Raw genomic sequence first — 20,847 nt, forward strand, 5'->3', positions numbered from 1 at the left:
GATGCAAATTATGATGCGAAACGTGGGTGGAATACAATTTTAATGTGGGCACATTGAAATATTTACAAATCCATCGATCGATTTTCGATTTAAAACCAGGTGAAGTGATTTGCAGCGTGTGCGTGTGTGTTTTAAGGCGTGTGTGCGTTTCTACTGAGTACGGTATATATGTGTGTGCGTTTGCGTGTGCGCTGTATGCGTGTTCACGTGCATACATGTGCATGCGCGTGTGCGCCGCGTGTAAATCGTGTTCAAGTAGATACGTGTGTGCGTTCTGAACCTGCCCCAGAAGTTTGGCCTTTGTATCATCCGTATGTATTAATGTGGCGCGCACGCGCGCGTGTATGTGTATGCATGCGTATTGTGTATGTTTGTGTAAGTGTGTGTGGTATATCCGAGCATGTGCCTGCATATATCGGCCGGATGCACACTTATGAACCGAGGTCACAAAGAACTGAACTCTAACCCCGAAACCGACACAGATTAAAAAAAAACATCAAATACATCAACAACAACAAAACTAAATTCCCCGCAGACAGCATCACCGCGTCATCTCTGCGACCAACTCCGCGATTGAGGTAGCGTACACACACACAACAACAAAGACAAAGATCCCCCTCGTAGCCTTGAACAGGCTATTTGGGGCAAGTGCTACTAGCGAGCACCTATGAAGGCCGGGCAAGGCACACGAGGGGGGTGGGTGGCCAGCACCACGCCCGGCCGCCTTTGTCTCCCCGGTGACAATGTTTACACAACGCACCGGGTACTCATTTGAGGCTGAGTCGACCTAGGGGAGGCCCAGTTCATACTAATCGTCACCCGGCGTTGACCGCGAGCGGGAATCGAACTCGGGCCGCCGGGTTCGTAGCACGGCGCGCGAACCTGTGTGCCCCACCGCTCTCCACTCACGCACACTTACACACACACACTTACACACACTTACACACACTTACACACACACACTTACACACACACACACTTACACACACACTTACACACACTTACACACACACACACTTACACACACACTCACGCACACTTACACACACACACACTTACACACACACACTTACACACACACTCACGCACACTTACACACACACACACTTACACACACACACTTACACACACACACTTACACATACACACGCACACACACACTTACGCACACACACACTTACACACACACACTTACACACACTTACACACACACACTTACGCACACACACACTTACGCACACACACACTTACACACACACACTTACACACACTTACACACACACACTTACACATACACACTTACGCACACTTACACACACGCACGCGTATTCATACCGCCGCACGTGACCTTCCTTAGCAGAGGAGTTCGTGAGGCTGCCTTTTGCCAGGCGGGGTTCATGGTGCAAGGAATTAAATGGAGCGGGGGGGGGGCACGTGTCCAAATCCCCCCCCCCCCCCCCCGTCAAACCCACCCGACACTCTTCGTAGCCCCAGCGTCTTCTCGGGTCTCTCCAGGGGCATGCGGAGCACCGGCGCAGTTGCACCGCCTGCACACTTCAAAGCAAGTCACTGGCCGCTGCAGCCGCCGCTGGGAGACCTGAGCCGCAGAGGGTCTTGATGCACAACTGCAGACGAGAAGGCGGCAGCAGCGGCGGTGGTGGCGGTGGTGGCGGTGGTGGTGGCATCGCAGTTGTGGTCGTGGTTGTCGCATTTGGCCGTGGGCCACAGTGGCGGCGCTCACAGGTGCCCGCTACTCGCTCGCAGCCACTTGCCCCAACAGTCTGTTGGAGGCCACACGGGGCTAGTATTGGGGGGGGGGGGGGGGCTTTGTCTCTGTCCGCTATGTGGCCGTGCGGAGCGGTAGGTTTGCGACCCGAGTTCCATTTCCCGCGTTCACGGCCAACGTGCGGCGAGGAATACCCGAACCTCGGTCCTGGGCCTCACCTCGCTTGCCACGGATAAGTTTGGTCGCGAAAGCCCGACGCGTTGGGGGTGGGGGGGTTGTTGGTCTCTGTCTTGGCTTTGCTGGAGGGCAGCAGGGGGTAGGGTGGGTGGTGGTGGGAGGGGGGTAGGGTGGGTGGTGGTGGGAGGGGGGTAGGGTGGAGGTGGGGGGGGTGAAGGGGTCATTGGAACTCGAGTGCCCACACGTGCTGAGGCCACCCCGTGCGTCCTTTGCTCTTCCTCTCGGCGCTGCTCGCCGCTCCGCGCTTTATCTCGTCCTGCTGCGCGCGGAGAGAGCCACAACAACAACAACAATAATAAACAAACATCTCGTGGCCGCTACACCACCGCCCGCCCGCCCGCCCGGCGCACAAAGACACAGGCAAAGATCACCCGGATAGCCTTGAGCAGGCTGTTTTGGGGAGGAGGGCAAGTGCTGTTCGCGAGTGGCATCGAACGGATGAGGCTCACAACGAAGGAACCGCGTCCCGGCCGTCTTTCTCTCCCTGGTGGCGACGTTCATCTCAGACTCAGAATATTTAATTTAGACAGCAGGAGGAATCCGATAGGCTGTAAAGCTCTTTAACCCATCGCACACCCAGGTACTTGACTCGTCATTCGAGTAGCCGGTGCGATGTCAACACACACACGTAGATATACACACGAGCAGATACACAGGTAATGATGCCTTGGTAGGTTTTGCGTGGGACGATGGGGATGGTTTGGTTTTATTTGCAGTTGTTTCCTGGAGATTTGTTCACCATTCTTATATTTTTGCACTACTATTGTGCTTTTGTGCTGTTGTTGTAACGTCCTTACCCCGTGCTCCCACTGGGCATCTGTGAAAAAAGAGCTTTGTTGCTCATCGGATTCCTCCAGCAGTATAAATATATATTCTGATTCACTTAGATACAGATAACTACACGTTCATACACAAACATATACATGCAGATGCGCACACACACACAGATACACGCACATATACATGCATAAATACACATATAGAAACACATACACACGTAAATACACATCTAGAAACACACACAGATACACATAGGTACAAACGCTAAGATCACAAACGCACACATACAAAAACACACATATATACACAAAGACAAAGATCCCCCGTGTAGCCATCGGAGACATTGTGGGCAAGTGCTATTAGCGAGTAGCACTAACACCACTCCCGGCCGCCTTTGTCTCCCCAGCGCTGATATTTTACTGCACCGGGAGGCACTTATTTAAGGCTGAGTCGACCTATGAGAAGGCCCAGGACTGGTACAAATATCTGCCAATGTTGTTGGTTTGTGAGCGGGAATCGAACTCGGGTCGTCTGGTTTACAGCGCAGTGTGCTAACCACTACACCACCGCTCTCCATATAATATATTTCATACACACACACATGCAAGCGTGTGTGCGTGTGTGTGTGATTAGTGTACTTGCCCCAAGAGTCTGTTAAAGGCTATACGGGAGATCTTTGTCTCTGTTAGGAATATCTCGTGGTGTTCCCATTATTGTTTGTCTAACAATTGCACTCCACCTCTGCTTTTGAGGATCACTCCGGGAAATTCTACAGCTCTCGCGTCTATGAGAAAACAGCCCTGGAGAAAATGACTTCAAAGAACTGCAACGGCACATTGATTTTTGGGCCACCCAGTAAAATAACCCTGTGTCCTGAATTTTGGGCCACCCAGTCTAATAACCCTATGTGTCCTAACTTTTGGGCCAGCCAGCACAACAACCCACAACTACAACACCCAACAAAGAGCGACAACAAAACGACTAAAACCTCCACGCCATAACAAAAAAAACACGCGAAAAGACACTTTTTGTCGTTGTCAACTGGACGTGGAAACCAGTTTAATCACGGTGATGAATGCCAACACCATCAATCCCCCGATGCTGTCACGCGCTTCCGCAACAGACGTCTGTCTAACTCACGCGGCCACACAGCTCACTCATAGCTGGCAGCATCAGCAGCACAAGCGGCAGCGGTGGTAGCAGCTATCGTGAGCCGATCCCCTCCCCGTTCGCAGACACGCTCAGCCAAAACTCAGAGGCCACCATAAATCTGGCTGTGTTTTGATTTCCTTGAGCCATCGGGCGCCCGTTGCAACAAACTCCATCGCCGTTAAAGCAACCCCCCTCCCCTCCCCCCCACCACCGCTTACGGAGAATTATCGCTGCAAGTCTCTATAGGTGTGGGGCAGCTTCTCCTGCCCCCTCCCCCACAGCCCCCCACCCCCTCCCCCGCCAGGGGGTCACGGGGTCAATGTTAGAGTTTGTGCTCCGGACCGTGACCCAAGTGAGTAACCGCTTTTCTAGCGGTAAATCCAAGACGCCTCTGTGCATTTCCTCCGTCTACGTTCGGCTACACGGGGATAGTACGTGCGTACGTAAGCATCGTGCGTGTGTGTGTGTTGAACTTCTCTCGCGCCGACCGCGCTAATCGGAGGTGCGGGGAGAAGGGCAAAAAAATACTAAAACACAAAAAGCAATTGGGTGACGCCCGATATGCGTGCCGTACACTGCCAGAGTGCAGAGACACAATCATAAATCAAATTTCGATTTAAAGCTGTCATGAGTGCAAGGATTCATCTTCTTGGTTCTTTCGGTAAAGTCACGTAGAAGGGCGATAATAAAATAATAAAAATAAAACATAATAAAATAATTCTCACGACGTTTCGGCCACAACGCAAGCAGCCGTCCTCAGGTGGAGAACAGGTCTGTCGAGAAGACAGAGTCTGAATGACACACCCCAGGCTTGTAGCGTCTATTTAGACCTGTTCTCCACCTGAGGACGGCTGCCTGCGTTGTGGCCGGAACGTCGTGAGAATAATTTTATTATGTTTTATTTTTATTATTTTATTATTTCCATTCTACGTGATGACTTTACTGAAAGAACCAAGAAGAAGAATCATAAATCATTTACTGGCCTCGACAAGTCACGGCTGGATGAAGGCCTCTCTCCGCACCGTGTCGATCGCTGGCGTTGTTCGACCTTACTTCGCCGCGCTGGTTAGCACACATCGACAGCGCTGAATACGATGTTTACAATAACGAGAAGCGAGCTCACCACAATATACACACACCTCCTTTGCAGAGGGATATGAAGCGTAAATAACCTCGCTCGCAGCGGCTTCGCACATAAGACACATTCACACTTACATAAGACACATTCAGACTTACATGAGACACATTCAGACTTACATAAGACACATTCAGACTTACACAAGACACATTCAGACTTACATAAGACACATTCAGACTTACATGAGACACATTTAGACTTACATGAGACACATTCAGACTTACATAAGACACATTCGGACTTACACAAGACACATTCAGACTTACATAAGACACATTCAGACTTACATAAGACGCATTTAGACTTACTCATGGGAACCTATCGGCGCAGATTGAGACCCGTAGATTCACAACCAAACCCACAGACTCACACAGAGAAACCCATCGACTCGCACAGAGAAACCCACAGACTCACACAGAGAAACCCACAGACTCACACAGAGAAACCCACAGACTCACACAGAGAAACCCATAGACTCGCACAGAGAAACCCACAGACTCGCACAGAGAAACCCACAGACTCGCACAGAGAAACCCATCGACTCACACAGAGAAACCCATCGACTCACACAGAGAAACCCATCGACTCGCACAGAGAAACCCATCGACTCGCACAGAGAAACCCACAGACTCACACAGAGAAACCCACAGACTCACACAGAGAAACCCACAGACTCACACAGAGAAACCCATATACTCGCACAGAGAAACCCACAGACTCGCACAGAGAAACCCACAGACTCACACAGAGAAACCCATCGACTCACACAGAGAAACCCATCGACTCGCACAGAGAAACCCATCGACTCACACAGAGAAACCCACAGACTCACACAGAGAAACCCATCGACTCACACAGAGAAACCCACAGACTCACACAGAGAAACCCACAGACTCACACAGAGAAACCCATCGACTCACACAGAGAAACCCACAGACTCACACAGAGAAACCCATCGACTCGCACAGAGAAACCCATCGACTCACACAGATAAACCCACAGACTCACACAGAGAAACCCATCGACTCACACAGAGAAACCCATCGACTCGCACAGAGAAACCCACCGACTCACACATAGAAACCCACATACTCACACAGAGAAACCCATCGACTCACACAGAGAAACCCACCGACTCACACAGAGAAACCCATCGACTCACACAGAGAAACCCATCGACTCACACAGAGAAACCCATCGACTCGCACAGAGAAACCCACAGACTCGCAGAGAACCCCATCGACTCGCACAGAGAAACCCACAGACTCGCACAGAGAAACCCATAGACTCGCACAGAGAAACCCAAGTGACAATCCGCAGTGTTCTGACACCGTCTGACTTCGTCTCTGGCCTGGTGGGAGCTCGGCAACACGCGACATCGGACCCTGGCTGGAAAAAAAAACAAAAAACCCCAAAACGGAAGTCATTGCCTCCTCGACCTGGTGCCACGAAAACCGCCACTGGAGGATTGGGGGGCGAGGGCCTCTTTTTTGCCAACTCCTCCAAACACGAGATAAATTCGCAGCCATGCAAATCTCTGGCTCACGCCACTGCTGATCAGAAATCAATCAGAAGCTGTCTTGATCCTGGAGTGCTGTGGAGCTCTGTGTCACCGATGTCCAGTTGGGGCACGGGGTCAGAAAGTCACAAGAAAGAAACAATGCCAAACTAAAATAAACGATGGGAGTGTAAAGTATAGGAAATGTAAGCAAATCACTAGACGTAAATTCATAAAAAATAAATAAAGTTTCTAATTTACAATGGCACAGGTATATCAATTGTCAGGGTTGGGCAAGGCAGCAAAACAACAGCAAAAAGAGTCTCAGACGACACCATGACAACACACAGTCCTCAATGCAAATTGCACGTGAACATTTGAACTTTCAAAAATTACACGGGCAAGGACAAAAGGGGCCTTCACTACGATGGAGCTCCAGAGAGTCCCTCAAAGAGTTGATGTTGTACGGATATCTCGCCTATTCTTCCCACACAGTTTGTTGTGGTACAGAGTTAGCCTGATAACTTTAATCTAAATTGTCTTATGGTTGTTATTGTTTGACCTGCATCCCACTGGGATTTTTGAACACAGCGTTGAAATGCGGTGTTTTTTTCTGGAAGACTTTGCAGTTTTTTCCTGGATTTTTCTGTTGCGTGCAGTCACTTTAAGATGTTTCTTGTTCATGTTTTTGTTTTGTTGCGGTTGCACCCGAGTCAAGATCCGCATTGCTCACAGGGTTATACTAATGCAACTGAAACTGAAAACACACTGGGCCAGACGTCTTGAAAAGATGAGCCACCCACACTTTATCCCACCAGACGCAACCTGCCGAGTCGACTAACCGTTAAACAAATGTTTATTTGGCCAGGTAAGGCCCACACTGAGCTACGTGGCTCTTTTTCAGAAGCGACCTCGCCACAAATGATAGCTCAACGAAGTGGCTTTGTCATCACGTGGAAATTTATAGCGGCCAAATACTCTGAACGCACGACGTTGACTCTAAATATGGAGGGGAAAAGCAGAAGGACCGGAAAAAAATCCATGCGACCATGGGGAGAACATACAAAGTCTAAATATACAGCAGCAGGCAGCAGGGTCGGGATCGAACCCACGACCTCCAGCATACCAGGCGAGGTAGTTAACATCTCAAAGCCACCGTGATGATGATGATGAGAGAGCGAGAGACACGCAAACTCCAAATATACAGCAGCAGGCGTCAGGGTCGGAATCGAACCCACGACCTCCTGCATACCAGGCGAGGTAGTTAACATCTCAAAGCCACCGTGATGATGATGATGAGAGAGTGAGAGACACGCAAACTCCAAATATACAGCAGCAGGCGTCAGGGTCGGAATCAAACCCACGACCTCCTGCGTACCAGGCGAGGTAGTTAACATCTCCTAGCCACCGTGATGATGATGATGAGAGAGCGAGAGACACGCAAACTCCAAATATACAGCAGCAGGCGTCAGGGTCGGAATCGAACCCACAACCTCCTGTATACCAGGCGAGGTAGTTAACATCTCCTAGCCATCGTGATGATGATGATGAGGAGAGAGCGAGAGACACGCAAACTCCAAATATACAGCAGCAGGCGTCAGGGTCGGAATCGAACCCACAACCTCCTTCATACCAGGCGAGGTAGTTAACATATTCTAGCCACCGTGATGATGATGATGAGAGAGTGAGAGACACGCAAACTCCAAATATACAGCAGCAGGCGTCAAGGTCGGGATCGAACCCACGATCTCCAGCATACCAGGCAAGGTAGTTAACATCTCCTAGCCACCGTGATGATGATGATGAGAGAGCGAGAGACACGCAAACTCCAAATATACAGCAGCAGGCGTCAGGGTCGGGATCGAATCCACGACCTCCTGCATACCAGGCGAGGTAGTTAACATCTCAAAGCCACCGTGATGATGATGATGAGAGAGCGAGAGACACGCAAACTCCAAATATACAGCAGCAGGCGACAGGGTCGGGATCGAACCCACGACCTCCTGCATACCAGGCGAGGTAGTTAACATCTCGCCCGTTGGGCAGGCAAAGGAGAGGGGAGGGAGGGGAGTGCTTAGGAGACTCCGACTCGTTGCTTCAAGTGCCAGAGGTCGCGGATAGAATCGGCGACCTCTGGATCACAAGTCCAGTGTCCTTATTTAGACAGAATCTTTATTTAAATTTGAGGAATCCGATGAGCAATGAAGCTCTTTCGTTTCCACAGACGTCCCAGCGCGTGCTGCCGAACCGTCACATCGTGGCAGCATCCCGAGTCTCAGAACATCTCCATAAACTTCACGAGCGCGCTTATATATACTGCATCTTCAAGTGGAGTTTAAAAGCCATCTGCATTTTATCCGCAGTTTGCGGAGGGAGCTGCCGCGAGCGTCATGACTGGATGCTTCTGAATTGCTGCGCTGATAAAGCACAGATGTGTCTGCAAGGCTCTGCGGCTTCTTGCTCTTTTCCTCTCTCGGTGGTATTTCAATTCCCAGTTCCCGTTGAGGGCCCTGGCAGCGAGCGAGCGGTGAATCACCTTGTGCTGAGAGAGAGAGAGGGAGAGGGGGACGCGCCGGAAAGAGGTGGCACAGAAGTAATTCTGACACAGCTTCAATTTGACAGAACTAATAAATACGCATGCACAGCCTTTAAAATAAATAAATAAATAGATATATCCACTGCTGGATAAGGGGTTCACCACACCGGAATCGGTCGTGGGGGTTGATTGGCCGTACTTTATTGTGAGGTCGCACTCAGGACACACAAAGTGCTCGCCGCACATTCACCACGATACCCTCGCCGATGTCGTCAAGGAACATCAACCAGCACGCGCACTCCAATCATCATCCTTGCAGCAGCTGCAGCAGCAGCGGCGGCAGCAACAGCAGCGGCAGCAGTAGTAGTAGCAGCAGCAGCGGCAGCAGCAGCAGTAGTAGCAGCAGCAGCGGCAGCAGCAGCAGCAGCGGCGGCAGCGGCTTCTGGCCGGCCATCGAACAAGGACGGTCACTTGCATCGCGCGATATCAGATACGCTTCTGCGGCCGTCTGGAACGTTCTTCCGTCCGATATTAGGAAGCCACTGGAGCTACGCACTTTTAAATCATCATCTCGATTGAAAACTAATTTCTGCTTTTTGTGTTCAGTTTGTTGTCCTATCCCCCGCACCTCCGATTATCATGCTTGGCTACGTAGAGTGCGAAAGAAGTTCAACAAACATACTGCCGCACGCTTCACCACGCTGGTGAGTGCGGGTCGGTGACGGGGATCGGGACAGAACTCGCCACTGATGTCGGCCGTGGCCGGGAAGCGAATCAGCGTCACCACCGCGTCACCACTCCCGCCATCCAATCAGACATCTGTGCATCTCGCGTCACGTGCCCTGCTGAGAGTGTCCGCGTGTTCGCCACGCGTCAGTCACAAGTAAATGTTTAATTTCTGGGGGACTCGAGCACTCGCCGTTCAGCAAAATGGAGTCAATGTTACGCCTCTAAGTATACATTTCTGCCAGGGCTGACACCACCAACTCACTGCGCTTGAGAAACTAATTCAGGGGGGGGGGGGGTGGGGGGGACTAACGCCTGGATTCTCACTGAATATTCCATTCGGTGAGGTCTCATTTTCCGGACTCGTCCATCGTGAAGCCCAGAGGCACTCTGCCGGCACCGTGAAAGTGATGACTCGCTCGGGGTCAAGGGTGCGTTTGGTGTCACCACAAACACACCTGGAGTGCCCGCGTCGAAATACGACCTCTGCATTCGGTTCGATGGGTGGAGCGGTGGCGAAGCGGTTATCGCACTGTCCTATGAACCTGTATGTGCGCTGAACTTCTTTCGCGCCGTATGTAGGTGCGGGGGAAGAAGAACAGACTAAACGCAAAAACGCAGTTCTAAACGAATGAGTTTACAATCTGCGTTCAATTCTCGGCCACCGCTGGCCCCAGCGGCGGACGGTGTCTCTGGACCAACCCATCACGCCCCCACCGCTTCACCCACTCGTATTTCCAAGCGTGGTGAAGTATGGTCAAACAACCCCCACTGGTCGACGCGACGTGGGAAGTCGGCGAAGGGTCTGTGATCTGTATTGCCCGATTAACGCAGTCGGCTACGTACGGCGCGAAAGAAGTTCAACATCCAGAGTTCGTTATTGGCTCCAACACGCCTTCTGAGAATCGAACCGGAGGCGAAATTAAATCCCGAACCAGCGACCCTCTCCTCTCTCTCCCCCTCGCCCCCTCTCTCCTCCGCTGTCCTTTCCCCTCTCGCCCCCTCTCTCCTCCGCTCACATCTCCCTCCTCTCTATCCTCTGCCCCCACGTTCTGTCTCCTCCGCTCTCCGTTCCGCCCTCCGTTCCGCTCTTCGTTCCGCTCTTCGTTCCGCCCTGCCATCCTCCTCTCATCGCCTCCCGGGTCTTCGCGTCTCTCCTCTAATCCCAACCACCACCACCTTCCTCCTCCTCCTGTCTCATCTCCCCCTCCCTCAACGTTCCCTCCCTTGCCCTCTCTCTCTCCTCCCACGCTCTCCCACTCCCTCTCTCTCTCTCTACTACTCCATGTGCGTCTCATTATCGCCAGAGCGGAGGGCCACGAGTGTCAGAAGCGGCCACGCAGAGGAGGAGGCCTCTCCGACGTGACAGGGCAGCGCGTTTCATCCTGATCCGCGCGAACCCTCGCAAAGTGCGAGCCGCCAACAGCAGCAGCAGCAACTGAACTGTTCATGGGCACCCCCCCACCCCGGGCACCCCCCCACCCCCGGCAGCGAGAGACGGGGAACGAGAGAGAGCAAGAGAGTGACCGAGAGAGTGAGCGAGAGAGCGAGCGAGCGAGCGAGCGAGCGAGAGAGCGAGCGAGCGAGAGAGCGAGCCAGAGAGCGAGCGAGAGAGTGAGCGAGAGAGTGAGCGAGAGGTGGGGGTTTACATAAAGAAATGATGAACGAAGCAAAGTGCTGACTACACCGAGCATCTTCTTGTTTCCACTGATCGTAAAAAAAAGAGAGAGCGAGCGAATGGGGATTGCCTGCGTACGCGTGTGTGATGTGTGTGTGTTGTGTGTGTGTTCGTGTGGGGAGCGGTGGTGTAGCGGTTAGCGCTACGCTGCGCTACGAACCCGCCGACCCGAGTTCGATTGCCGCTCACGGCCGAAACCGGTAACGATTTTCTGAATCGGTCCTGGGCGTCCCCTAGGTCGACTCAGCTTCAAACGAGTACCTGGTGCGGTGTGTAGTAAACATCGCCACCCCACCCCCTCGTGTGCCGTGCCAGCCTTCATAGGTGCTCGCTAACAGCACTTGCCCCAACAGTATCTCTTACAGGCTATACGGGTCATCTTTGTCTTTGTTCAGGGCGTGGTTCTGGAAACCCACCCCTTCGTGTGCCGTGCCGGCCTTCATAGGTGCTCGCTAACAGCACTTGCCCCAACAGTATCTCTTACAGGCTATACGGGTGATCTTTGTCTTTGTTCGGGGCGTGGTTCTGGACAACCACCCCCTCGTGTGCCGTGCCGGCCTTCATAGGTGCTCGCTAACAGCACTTGCCCCAACAGTCTCTTGCAGGCTATACTGGGGAGAGGGGGGGGGGCGAGAGAGCGAGAGAGGGAGAGAGGGAGAGCGAGAGGTGACGTGTGGGGGAGCTGCCTTGGTAGGTAATCTGCGCCCGGTCATCTCCAATGTGTTTCACGTTAGCGAGGGGGGGGGGGTTCGCCTCTTCAATAAAAACGAAAGAGTTGGAGGCGTTCTCGATTGAACATCATCACGCGGGCAAAGTTAAGCGCACGCACGCGCACAGAGACCAAGATCCCCGTGTCGCCTTTTCGACTTGACGACTGCGACACGCGGTTGTTCAACGAGCACCTTTGTAAAGCGGGCACTGTGCACGAGACGGGTTTGGTGGCCAACACCACGCCCCGGTCGCCTTCGTCTCGCGATGTCGAACACACCGCAACTACGGCACAGGTTTATGGCGGAGTCGACCTAGGGGAAGAGCCCAGGACTGGTTCAAGTATTATTCGCAACTGTTATTGGCAGTGCCGGATTAAGCTAGCGCGGGACCTGTAGCAAATATTGCAAAGGGGCCTTAAATAAAAAAAAAACACGTAAATATGAAAACACACATCTTTTTTACTTGCATAGTAAAGTAATTGTATTTTTTCATTTGCTATACAGCCAGATAATACGACAAATCGCTAACCTTAAACACCCAGTCGTTGAAGGCGGTATAGTACTATTGTAATCGAGCAAGTGCAGAATCACTGAACGGGAATTGATAGCCTGAAAGCATTTAGCGCGGGGCCCTTGAAAGTGCGGGGCCCGTAGCTACTACAGATGTAGCTACTACACGTGTATACTACACATCATATGTAGCTACTACATTTGTAGTAGCTACTACACGTGTAGTAACTACTACATCTGTAGTAGCTACGGGCCCCACACTTTCAAGGGCCCCACGCTAAATGCTTTCAAGCTATCAATTCCGGTCCAGTGATTCTGCACTTGCTCGATTACAATAGTACTATACCGCCTTAGGTACTCCCGGCAACACATATGTAGTAGCTACTTGTGCTACCAGGATAATCCGGCACTGCTTATTGGCCGTGGGGTGGAATGGAACTCGCGTGGCCGTGATTTGTAAGCGCACTGTGCTTATCCACTTGCACCACCGCTCCCCATACACACAAAGACAAAGATCCCCCGTATAGCCTTCAACAGACTGTAGGGGCAAGCGCTGTTAGCGAGCACCTATGAAGGCCGGCACGTCACACGAGGGGTTTGGCGGTCAGCACCACGTTCGTCCGTAAGCCTGGTACGCACACTCACAAAGACGAAGGTCCCCGTTATAGCCTGCATCGGACTCCCCGGGCAAGTGCTGCCGGGAGTACCTATAAATACCGATACACATTGGACACGCCGATAGCCGCTGCACGATGTGTCGTGGTATCACGGCGCAGCGCGTCTCCAGCAGGAACGCTATTCGATATTTAGCACCGGGTTATTATTATTATTATATACTTTGGGTTATTATATACTTTGGGTTATATTCGCACGCAAGCAATGGTCGTTGACCGACACACAGCCCCTTGTGAATGGATTGACAAAGTGCTGTAACATCTCATTATCATCATTGAACTATATATTTAAAAACAAAAAGTTTTGCTGGCTGGCTGGCTGCCTGGCTGACGCACCAGTCCGCGCACATCTGTGTGATGACGTCACCGCATCCAGAGCGTGGAGCCGGGTTCGTGTGTGCTGACGTCACCCCCCCCCCCCACCTTTCAACCCGGCCAGTACACTGATATAAAACATTTATACATATAGCTAAATGCAACAATAAACTGCACGAAATTAATAAAAGAGAACTAAGAATATTTCATTCTATATTTTAAAAAGAAAGTTTTGCTGGCTGGCTGGCTGGCTGGCAGGACGTGACGGTCACGTCTATAAGTACGTTGCGTGCTGCGAAGTCACTACAACAGTACAGGCTCTCTCCCGTTCACGACGCCCGCCCCCCACCGCCCCCCCCCCCCCCCAATTTTCCTGGAAAGCTTTGCATCGTAAAAAGCGGGGGACCGTCGGTGCAGTTCTTCTTCTTTTTATTATTCCTATTACTACCACCGCACGAAATCGACAACGGCTCAATCGGCGCAACGTCGACTGAGCCCCCACGCTGCCGCCACCTTGGGCCACGCTGCGGCGAGCCGCGTGAAGCATCTCGTTATTTTTCGCTTTGAGAATTTCTTCCCTGGGCTGCCTCGGTGGAGGTTTTTGTTTTTGCACGTGGTGGTGGTGGTGGTGGAGGGAGACGCGCCTCGGCTCCCGATCAAATGTTCGCACTGGGAGTGTCGGTGGCGAGGCGTCCGCTCGTTTATTCTGGAAACAAAATCGCTCTCGGGCGTTACAGCCGAGAGCATCCAGAAGGTTTTTTTTTTGTTAATGTTTAAAATCCCGCGGCGAATAGTCCTCGTGATGTTAATTGTTACTTTGGTTTTCACCCAGAACGGGCGGACTTCGCCGAGATCTTGAGAAAGCCGTTGTCCGGGAGCGTTATGCGAGATTGTGCGTGCCAGATTTCCTGTTTAAAGAGTTATTCAGCAAACCTGTCAACCCCTTATCAGTGCCCTACCTTATTAAATACCAACTCAGACCTTATTGGTCACCCCGTGCCCCTTGAAACGGCTGTACGCCGTATGGACCTGAAAACTTAATTTCCCTGCACAAGAATACGGGGTTAAACGTTGTGGGTTGACGGGTATGCTATTATACATTATTCCAAACTATACACTACTATACACTACAACTACTATGCACTACACTATACACACCCTACTATACACTACACTACTACACACACTAAAATACACACTACACTACTATACACTACTATACACACTACTATACATTACACTATACTACTACTGTATACACTACCCTATACACTCCACTATACATTACACAGCACTATAAAATGAGCCCTATTGGAACGGCTGTGGACCTGAAAACTAAATTTCCCTGTACAAGAATACGGGGTAACCCGTATGGGTTGACACGATGTAATTCCGTGTTTTCTTACTCTCACGACGATCGATCATCGTCGTCGTGATAACGACGGTGATGTCGTTCATTTACCCGTGCCGGACATAGAGCCTCACCGAGTCTCAAAATTCGTTGCCACGAGGTTTCTGCCACATTGGGATGCTTGGCCATGAATCCCACAAACGAGAGTCGGTCTCTGTGTGGGATGAGGAAAAAGATGCTGGAAGGTGACACTGACGGCTGCTCTGTGCTTCCAGTGGTCAGGGGGCTGCTCAAGGCACGGCTCCGGCTGCAGCATGCCATGTACCACACACATGTCGGTGATGTGCAGCGTGGACGGCACCCTCGTGTTCACCTTCTGAGGCGCTCGCTCGTCACCGTGGCGTGCGCGATGACCACCACCACCACCACCACGTGACTTTTCTTTCGTGTTGTGCGCGGTGCATTTAGCGCCACAGCGCGTGGATTTATAGCGTTTATTTGTGTTGTTGGTGACTTTGTGTGTTTCATATCGGAATTGCTGCTGGCGGCAATAAAAGTTGTTTAAAAGTCGAAAGTCTGTGTGGGATGGCCATGGAGATCCTGGAGAAATACCACCTCTCACCCTCGCACCTACAACCCCTCGCTACAAACTAAACTCTCACTATTTTATTTTACCAGGTAAGGCCCACTGAACTGCGTAGTTCTTTTTCAGAAGCGACCTGGCCACAAATGATAGCTCAAAGAAGTGGCTTATCACGTGGAAATTTATAGCAGCCAAACAATATAAACGCGTGACGTTGATTCTAAATGCGGAGGAAAAAAAACCTGGATAAAAATCCACGCGACCACGGGGAGAGAGACACGCAAACTCCAAATACACAGCAGTAGGCGTCAGGGTCGGGATCGGGATCGGGATCGAACCCACGACCTCCTGTACACCAGGCGAGGTAGTTAACATCTCGCCACCGTAGCATAGATGTTAACTTATAAGTGGTGGTCGCCCGTCCATCTCTAAGCACTATCCAGGCTCAACGCCTGCTTAGCTTCTGAGATCCTGACTCTATTCCCGGTGACATTGGCCATACCTATCACACACACACCGTACATGGCAGTTCACGAGAACAAAACACCCTGTGGTACATCTAGAGGAGTTAACATCTCGCCACCGCGGTGCCTCTGCATCAACACACAAAGACAAAGATCCCCCGTATAGCCTTAACAGACTGTAGGGGCAAGTGCTGTTAGCGAGCACCTATGAAGGCCAGAATGGTACACGAACGAGGTTGGTGGGTGGCCAGCACCACGCCCGACCGCCTTTGTCTCCCCAGTGGCGATGTTTACACACCGCACCAGGTACTCATTTAAGACTGAGTCGACCTAGGGGAGGCCCAGGACCGGTTCAGATAATCGTCACTGGTGTTAGCCGTGAGCGGGAATCGAATCCTGGTCGCCGGGTTCATAGCGCAGCGCGCTAACCGCTACACTACTGCCTCTGCATCAACAACAACAACAACCGCCATTCGCCACTAAGTGGCGGTGACGTCACCACGACGCTTGTGCCAGGCCAAGTGCACCTTGAGGCCACGTGAAGTGTTGAACGCCCGCTGGCAGGAGGTCACGGGGCAGACCCAGCAGGTGCCATGGGTCGATTGACCGAGATGATCGAGATGACTAGCTGATGCACCACCTGTGCCCCCTACTGTACCAACTTGCTGTGCTTTAGCCACCCGGCGCTCCGCTCGTTGTTGTGAGCGTCGCTCCTCCGCCCTCCGCTGTTGTTGGAGGGCGACTGCCTCCAACTGCCCAGTAGCGTCCTTCATGAGCCTCCTCCACTGAGGCCGATCTTGACAACGCTGATACCAGTCATCGGCAAGTCCACTCAGCTCCACGTCCTCCTGTACCACATCACTCCATCTCTTCTCTAGCCCGTGCCGCGCCCGTTTAGCCCCCTCGATCCGGCCGAACAAAAGCTGTTTAGGCATGCGGTAGCTGGGCATGCGGGCTACATGACCCAGCATCAACACACGCACACACGCGCACACACACGCACACACATACGTATGAAGCGTGTGACGCGTGCGCTACCAGCTGTCTCCGCCTTCGCTCGTCCCTGCCGTCCGCTCGCCGCAGCTCGGCACGGAACGCAGGCGCGTCTGCCGCGTTCTCGCCGGCCGAGGAGGGCCCCCTGGCCAACACCTCCATGAGGTAGGCGATGTAGCTGGTGGCCAGACGCAGGGTCTTGATCTTGGACAGCTTCGTGTCGGCCGGCACGTTGGGAATGCAGTCCCTGGCAGGCAGAGGCACAGGAAGAAAGGATCATTTGTAAACAACGAGTACTTTGACTGTAATGAAGGTTGTTGTTGTTGTTTTTTTTCTGTTGGGTTTGATCGCATAAGTGTTAATGTGTCTTTCGATTTAAAGCTTTCGTGACTGCAGGGATTCATTTTCTTGGTTCTTTCGGTAAAGTCACGTAGAATGGAAGTAATAAAATAATAAAAATAAAACATAATAAAATAATTATCACGACGTTTCGGCCACAACGCAAGCAGCCGTCCTCAGGTGAAGAACAGGTCTGTCGAGAAGACAGAGTCTTGTTGTGGGGGAAAAAATAGCTTTATAGCTCATCGGATTCCTCCAGAATAAATAAATCTTCTGATTCTGAGTAATTATACACGCATAATTCTAGATTTGAAGCTTTCGTGACTGCAAGGATTCATACTCTTAGGTTTTTTCGGTAAAGTCACGTAGGTAAAAATAAATAAACAATAAATAATAATAATTAGAAATCATAATAGCAATAAAATAATAAATCACGACGTTTCGGAGGCAATACAAGTCTCCGTCATCAGGTGGAACCGTCACAGCTGAATTTACTGTTTCAATTTACTGTATCAAGTGAAACAGTAAATTCAGCTGTGACGGTCCCACCCGATGACGGAGACTTGTATTGCCTCCGAAACGTCGTGATTTATTATTTTATTGCTATTATTTCTATTATGAATTGTCATTATTTATTTATTTTTACCTACGTGACTTTACCGAAAAAACATAAGAGTATACACGCATAGTATACCATCCTTAGTAGCCAAAGCTACGAGTTGCCCCCCCCCTCCAGCCCCCCTTGCCAACCACCATGAGATCGACGTTCCACAACACGAGGTGTAGGCAAGCACAGCGACGCTTCTGTAACGATCCGAGTGGGATGAGAGGAGCCGCAATGTCTCCATCTTCTCCATATATCTCTCAATATATATAAAAGACAAAGTTGTAATATTGTGTGTCTGTTCAAAATGTTTAGCGTACTTCCCGACATGCAACAAACTTGAAATTTTCCATGTGGGTACTTTCCAGACTGTACACCATGCACAAATTATAAAAATACACTTTAGTTTTTTTTGGGGGGGTGGGGGAGCTCAATAATGCAGATTTTTTTGCACGGCAAGTGAGCTCTGACGTCACATCTGTCACGTGACCCGCGCATGTGGAAGCGTAACGCATTGTAGTGTAGTGGTTAGCGCGCCGCGCTACGAACCCGGCGACCCAAGTTCGATTCCCGCTCACGGCCACCACCGGTGACTATTATTTTAACCGGTCCTGGGCCTCCCCTAGGTCGACTCAGCCTCAAACGAGTAACTGGTGTGGTGTGTGAACATCGCCACTGGGGAGACAAAGGCGTGGTGAATCCGGGTAGTACAGCTCGTATACAATAAGCCGCGGTGCGATCGTGCGAGGCTGATCAACAAAGTTGGGGACCCCACGTGACCGATTGCCCCACCCACAGAGGTGATCACGTGGCGACTACGCCAATGGCCATACTACATACTACAAACTACATACATACTACAAACATACTACATACAAACATACTACAAACCCTGCGCGCACACACAGTCTACGAGTACTGTATATATGTTTAGCGTAAATGTAACACGTACATTTAATACGGTAAATTTAACATGGTAAATTTAACACGGTAATACGTACATTTAACACAGTAAATGTAACATGGTAAATTTAACACGGTAACACGTACATTTAACACGGTAAATGTAACATGGGAAATTTAACACGGTCAATGTAACACGGTAACACGTAAATTCAACACGATAAATTTAACACGGTAACACGGAATTCAACACGGTAAATTTAACTTGGTAAATTTAACACGGGAAATTTAACACGGTCAATGTAACACGGTAACACGGTAAATTGAACACGGTAATACGTTCCTGGAAAACACGACGTCTTTTCCACATTATCCTGCATGCTAGCAGATTGTTCTTGCGCGTTTCGTTTCACATTTTATATCACACGCGCAGCGCATTCCAAAGCATTGCATATATAATGTCATTTATTGTAATCTTTTTGTTACGTATTATGTTTGCATTTTATATATATACGTGCATTTCAGATGGGTTGAAAATAAACATCCCACCTTTGTCTGGCCAAGTGCGAAATCCGGCTATAACTGGGGTGTCGCTGTAGCATACAATGTACACATACAATGTACACACACAATGTACACATACAATGTACACACACAATGTACACACACAATGTACACATACAATGTACACATGCAATGTACACATACAATGTACACATACAATGGTATATGCATCGTGTATAATACAGAACGACATAGAAACGTTGGCTCTTCGCAGACCCTGTACACAGATGATGCATTCATAGTTGGTACACCACGCGTACACACTGCATTATGTAACGATGACACCATTGCATGCACACACACACTCCACGTACACGCACAGTAACCGCATCACCTCTCTGGCCTGCGTGCACGTGCGCTACGCAGAAGAGGCATTGCCCGAAACGTCACCTATTACACCGCTTGCCATTGTGTTGATTAGCACGTTGGGTTTCGTGCAGTTGCGTAGTGCTCGCGCACCAAATGTATCCCTGGGATTTTACGCAACAGGGGGGTGGTGGTGGGGGGGTACTTCAATACTGCACGCACACGCACGCACGTAGGGCACTTCGCAAGCCAACATGATCCCCCATGATTTGAAGCGTTTGTGACTGCAGGAATCCATACTCCTTGGTTCTTTCGGTAAAGTCACGGGGAGTAAAGATTCCCCATTCTCACGGCGCCCTCTGCGCAGAGGTCGCAATCGGGTACCCGATACCCGTACCCTACCCGATACCCGGCTACCCGTACCCGGCCGTGGTACGGGTACCCGTTTGCAACCCTGGTGCGGCCGGGTACGAGTACGGGTAAGGAATCAAAACCCGATTGCGACCTCTGCCTCTGCGCCTCCCCTCCGCAATGGGTGCGGAGTATTCTGGGTAAAGGCTGCGAGACGTTTCGAAAATGAAACGAAGTCGCGATCGGTTTTCGCGCGTTATAGGGGCAACGGAACCCCACTTTGGCTGACTATGCAGGGTGGCAGAAATAATGAAAATTTACAAAGTAGAATCGTTTAATATTTTACGTTAAAAAAAAATCTGCAATAGAGGTTTTTTTAGGGGGGTTTAGATCGCGTTAATATAAATGTGTCGTTAAACCCGCCACCACCCGACACTGCTAATTAGTAAAGTTTGTCACGTAAACAGAACGTGCAAATTCGTTACTAGTACAGCAACACCGCTGTGTTCGAGAGTAAACCCACAACATTTACCATTGTAAACCCACAACAATTGTAAACCACCACATCGGTGTTGCTGTACTAGTAACGAATTGGCATGTTCTGTTTACGTGACAAACCTTACTAATTGTAAATGTTGTGAATTGTAAATGTTGTCTATTACGGATAACATTGGTCGCGAAAGCCTACGTGTTAAACTTAATATATTTA

The 20,847-nt window shown here is 50.6% G+C and overlaps 1 protein-coding gene across 1 annotated transcript in view; it reads right to left on the bottom strand.

Moving 5' to 3' along the window:
* Positions 1–2,104: 2,104 nt before the first annotated feature.
* The window catches only part of LOC144722714 (uncharacterized), a 48,349-nt gene continuing 29,606 nt past the window's right edge, over positions 2,105–20,847 (bottom strand). Inside the window, exons 2-3 of the mRNA XM_078601049.1 lie at positions 17,117–17,318; positions 2,105–2,222 (exon numbers count right to left, since the gene is read on the bottom strand). Coding sequence (XP_078457175.1) covers positions 2,124–2,222; positions 17,117–17,318 — 301 coding nt within the window. The 3' untranslated portion in view covers positions 2,105–2,123. The remainder of the gene's footprint in view (positions 2,223–17,116; positions 17,319–20,847) is intronic.

This window comes from Lampetra planeri, chromosome 15 (genome assembly GCF_965212315.1).
Source record: "Lampetra planeri chromosome 15, kcLamPlan1.2.h2, whole genome shotgun sequence".
NCBI classification, from domain to species: domain Eukaryota; kingdom Metazoa; phylum Chordata; class Hyperoartia; order Petromyzontiformes; family Petromyzontidae; genus Lampetra; species Lampetra planeri.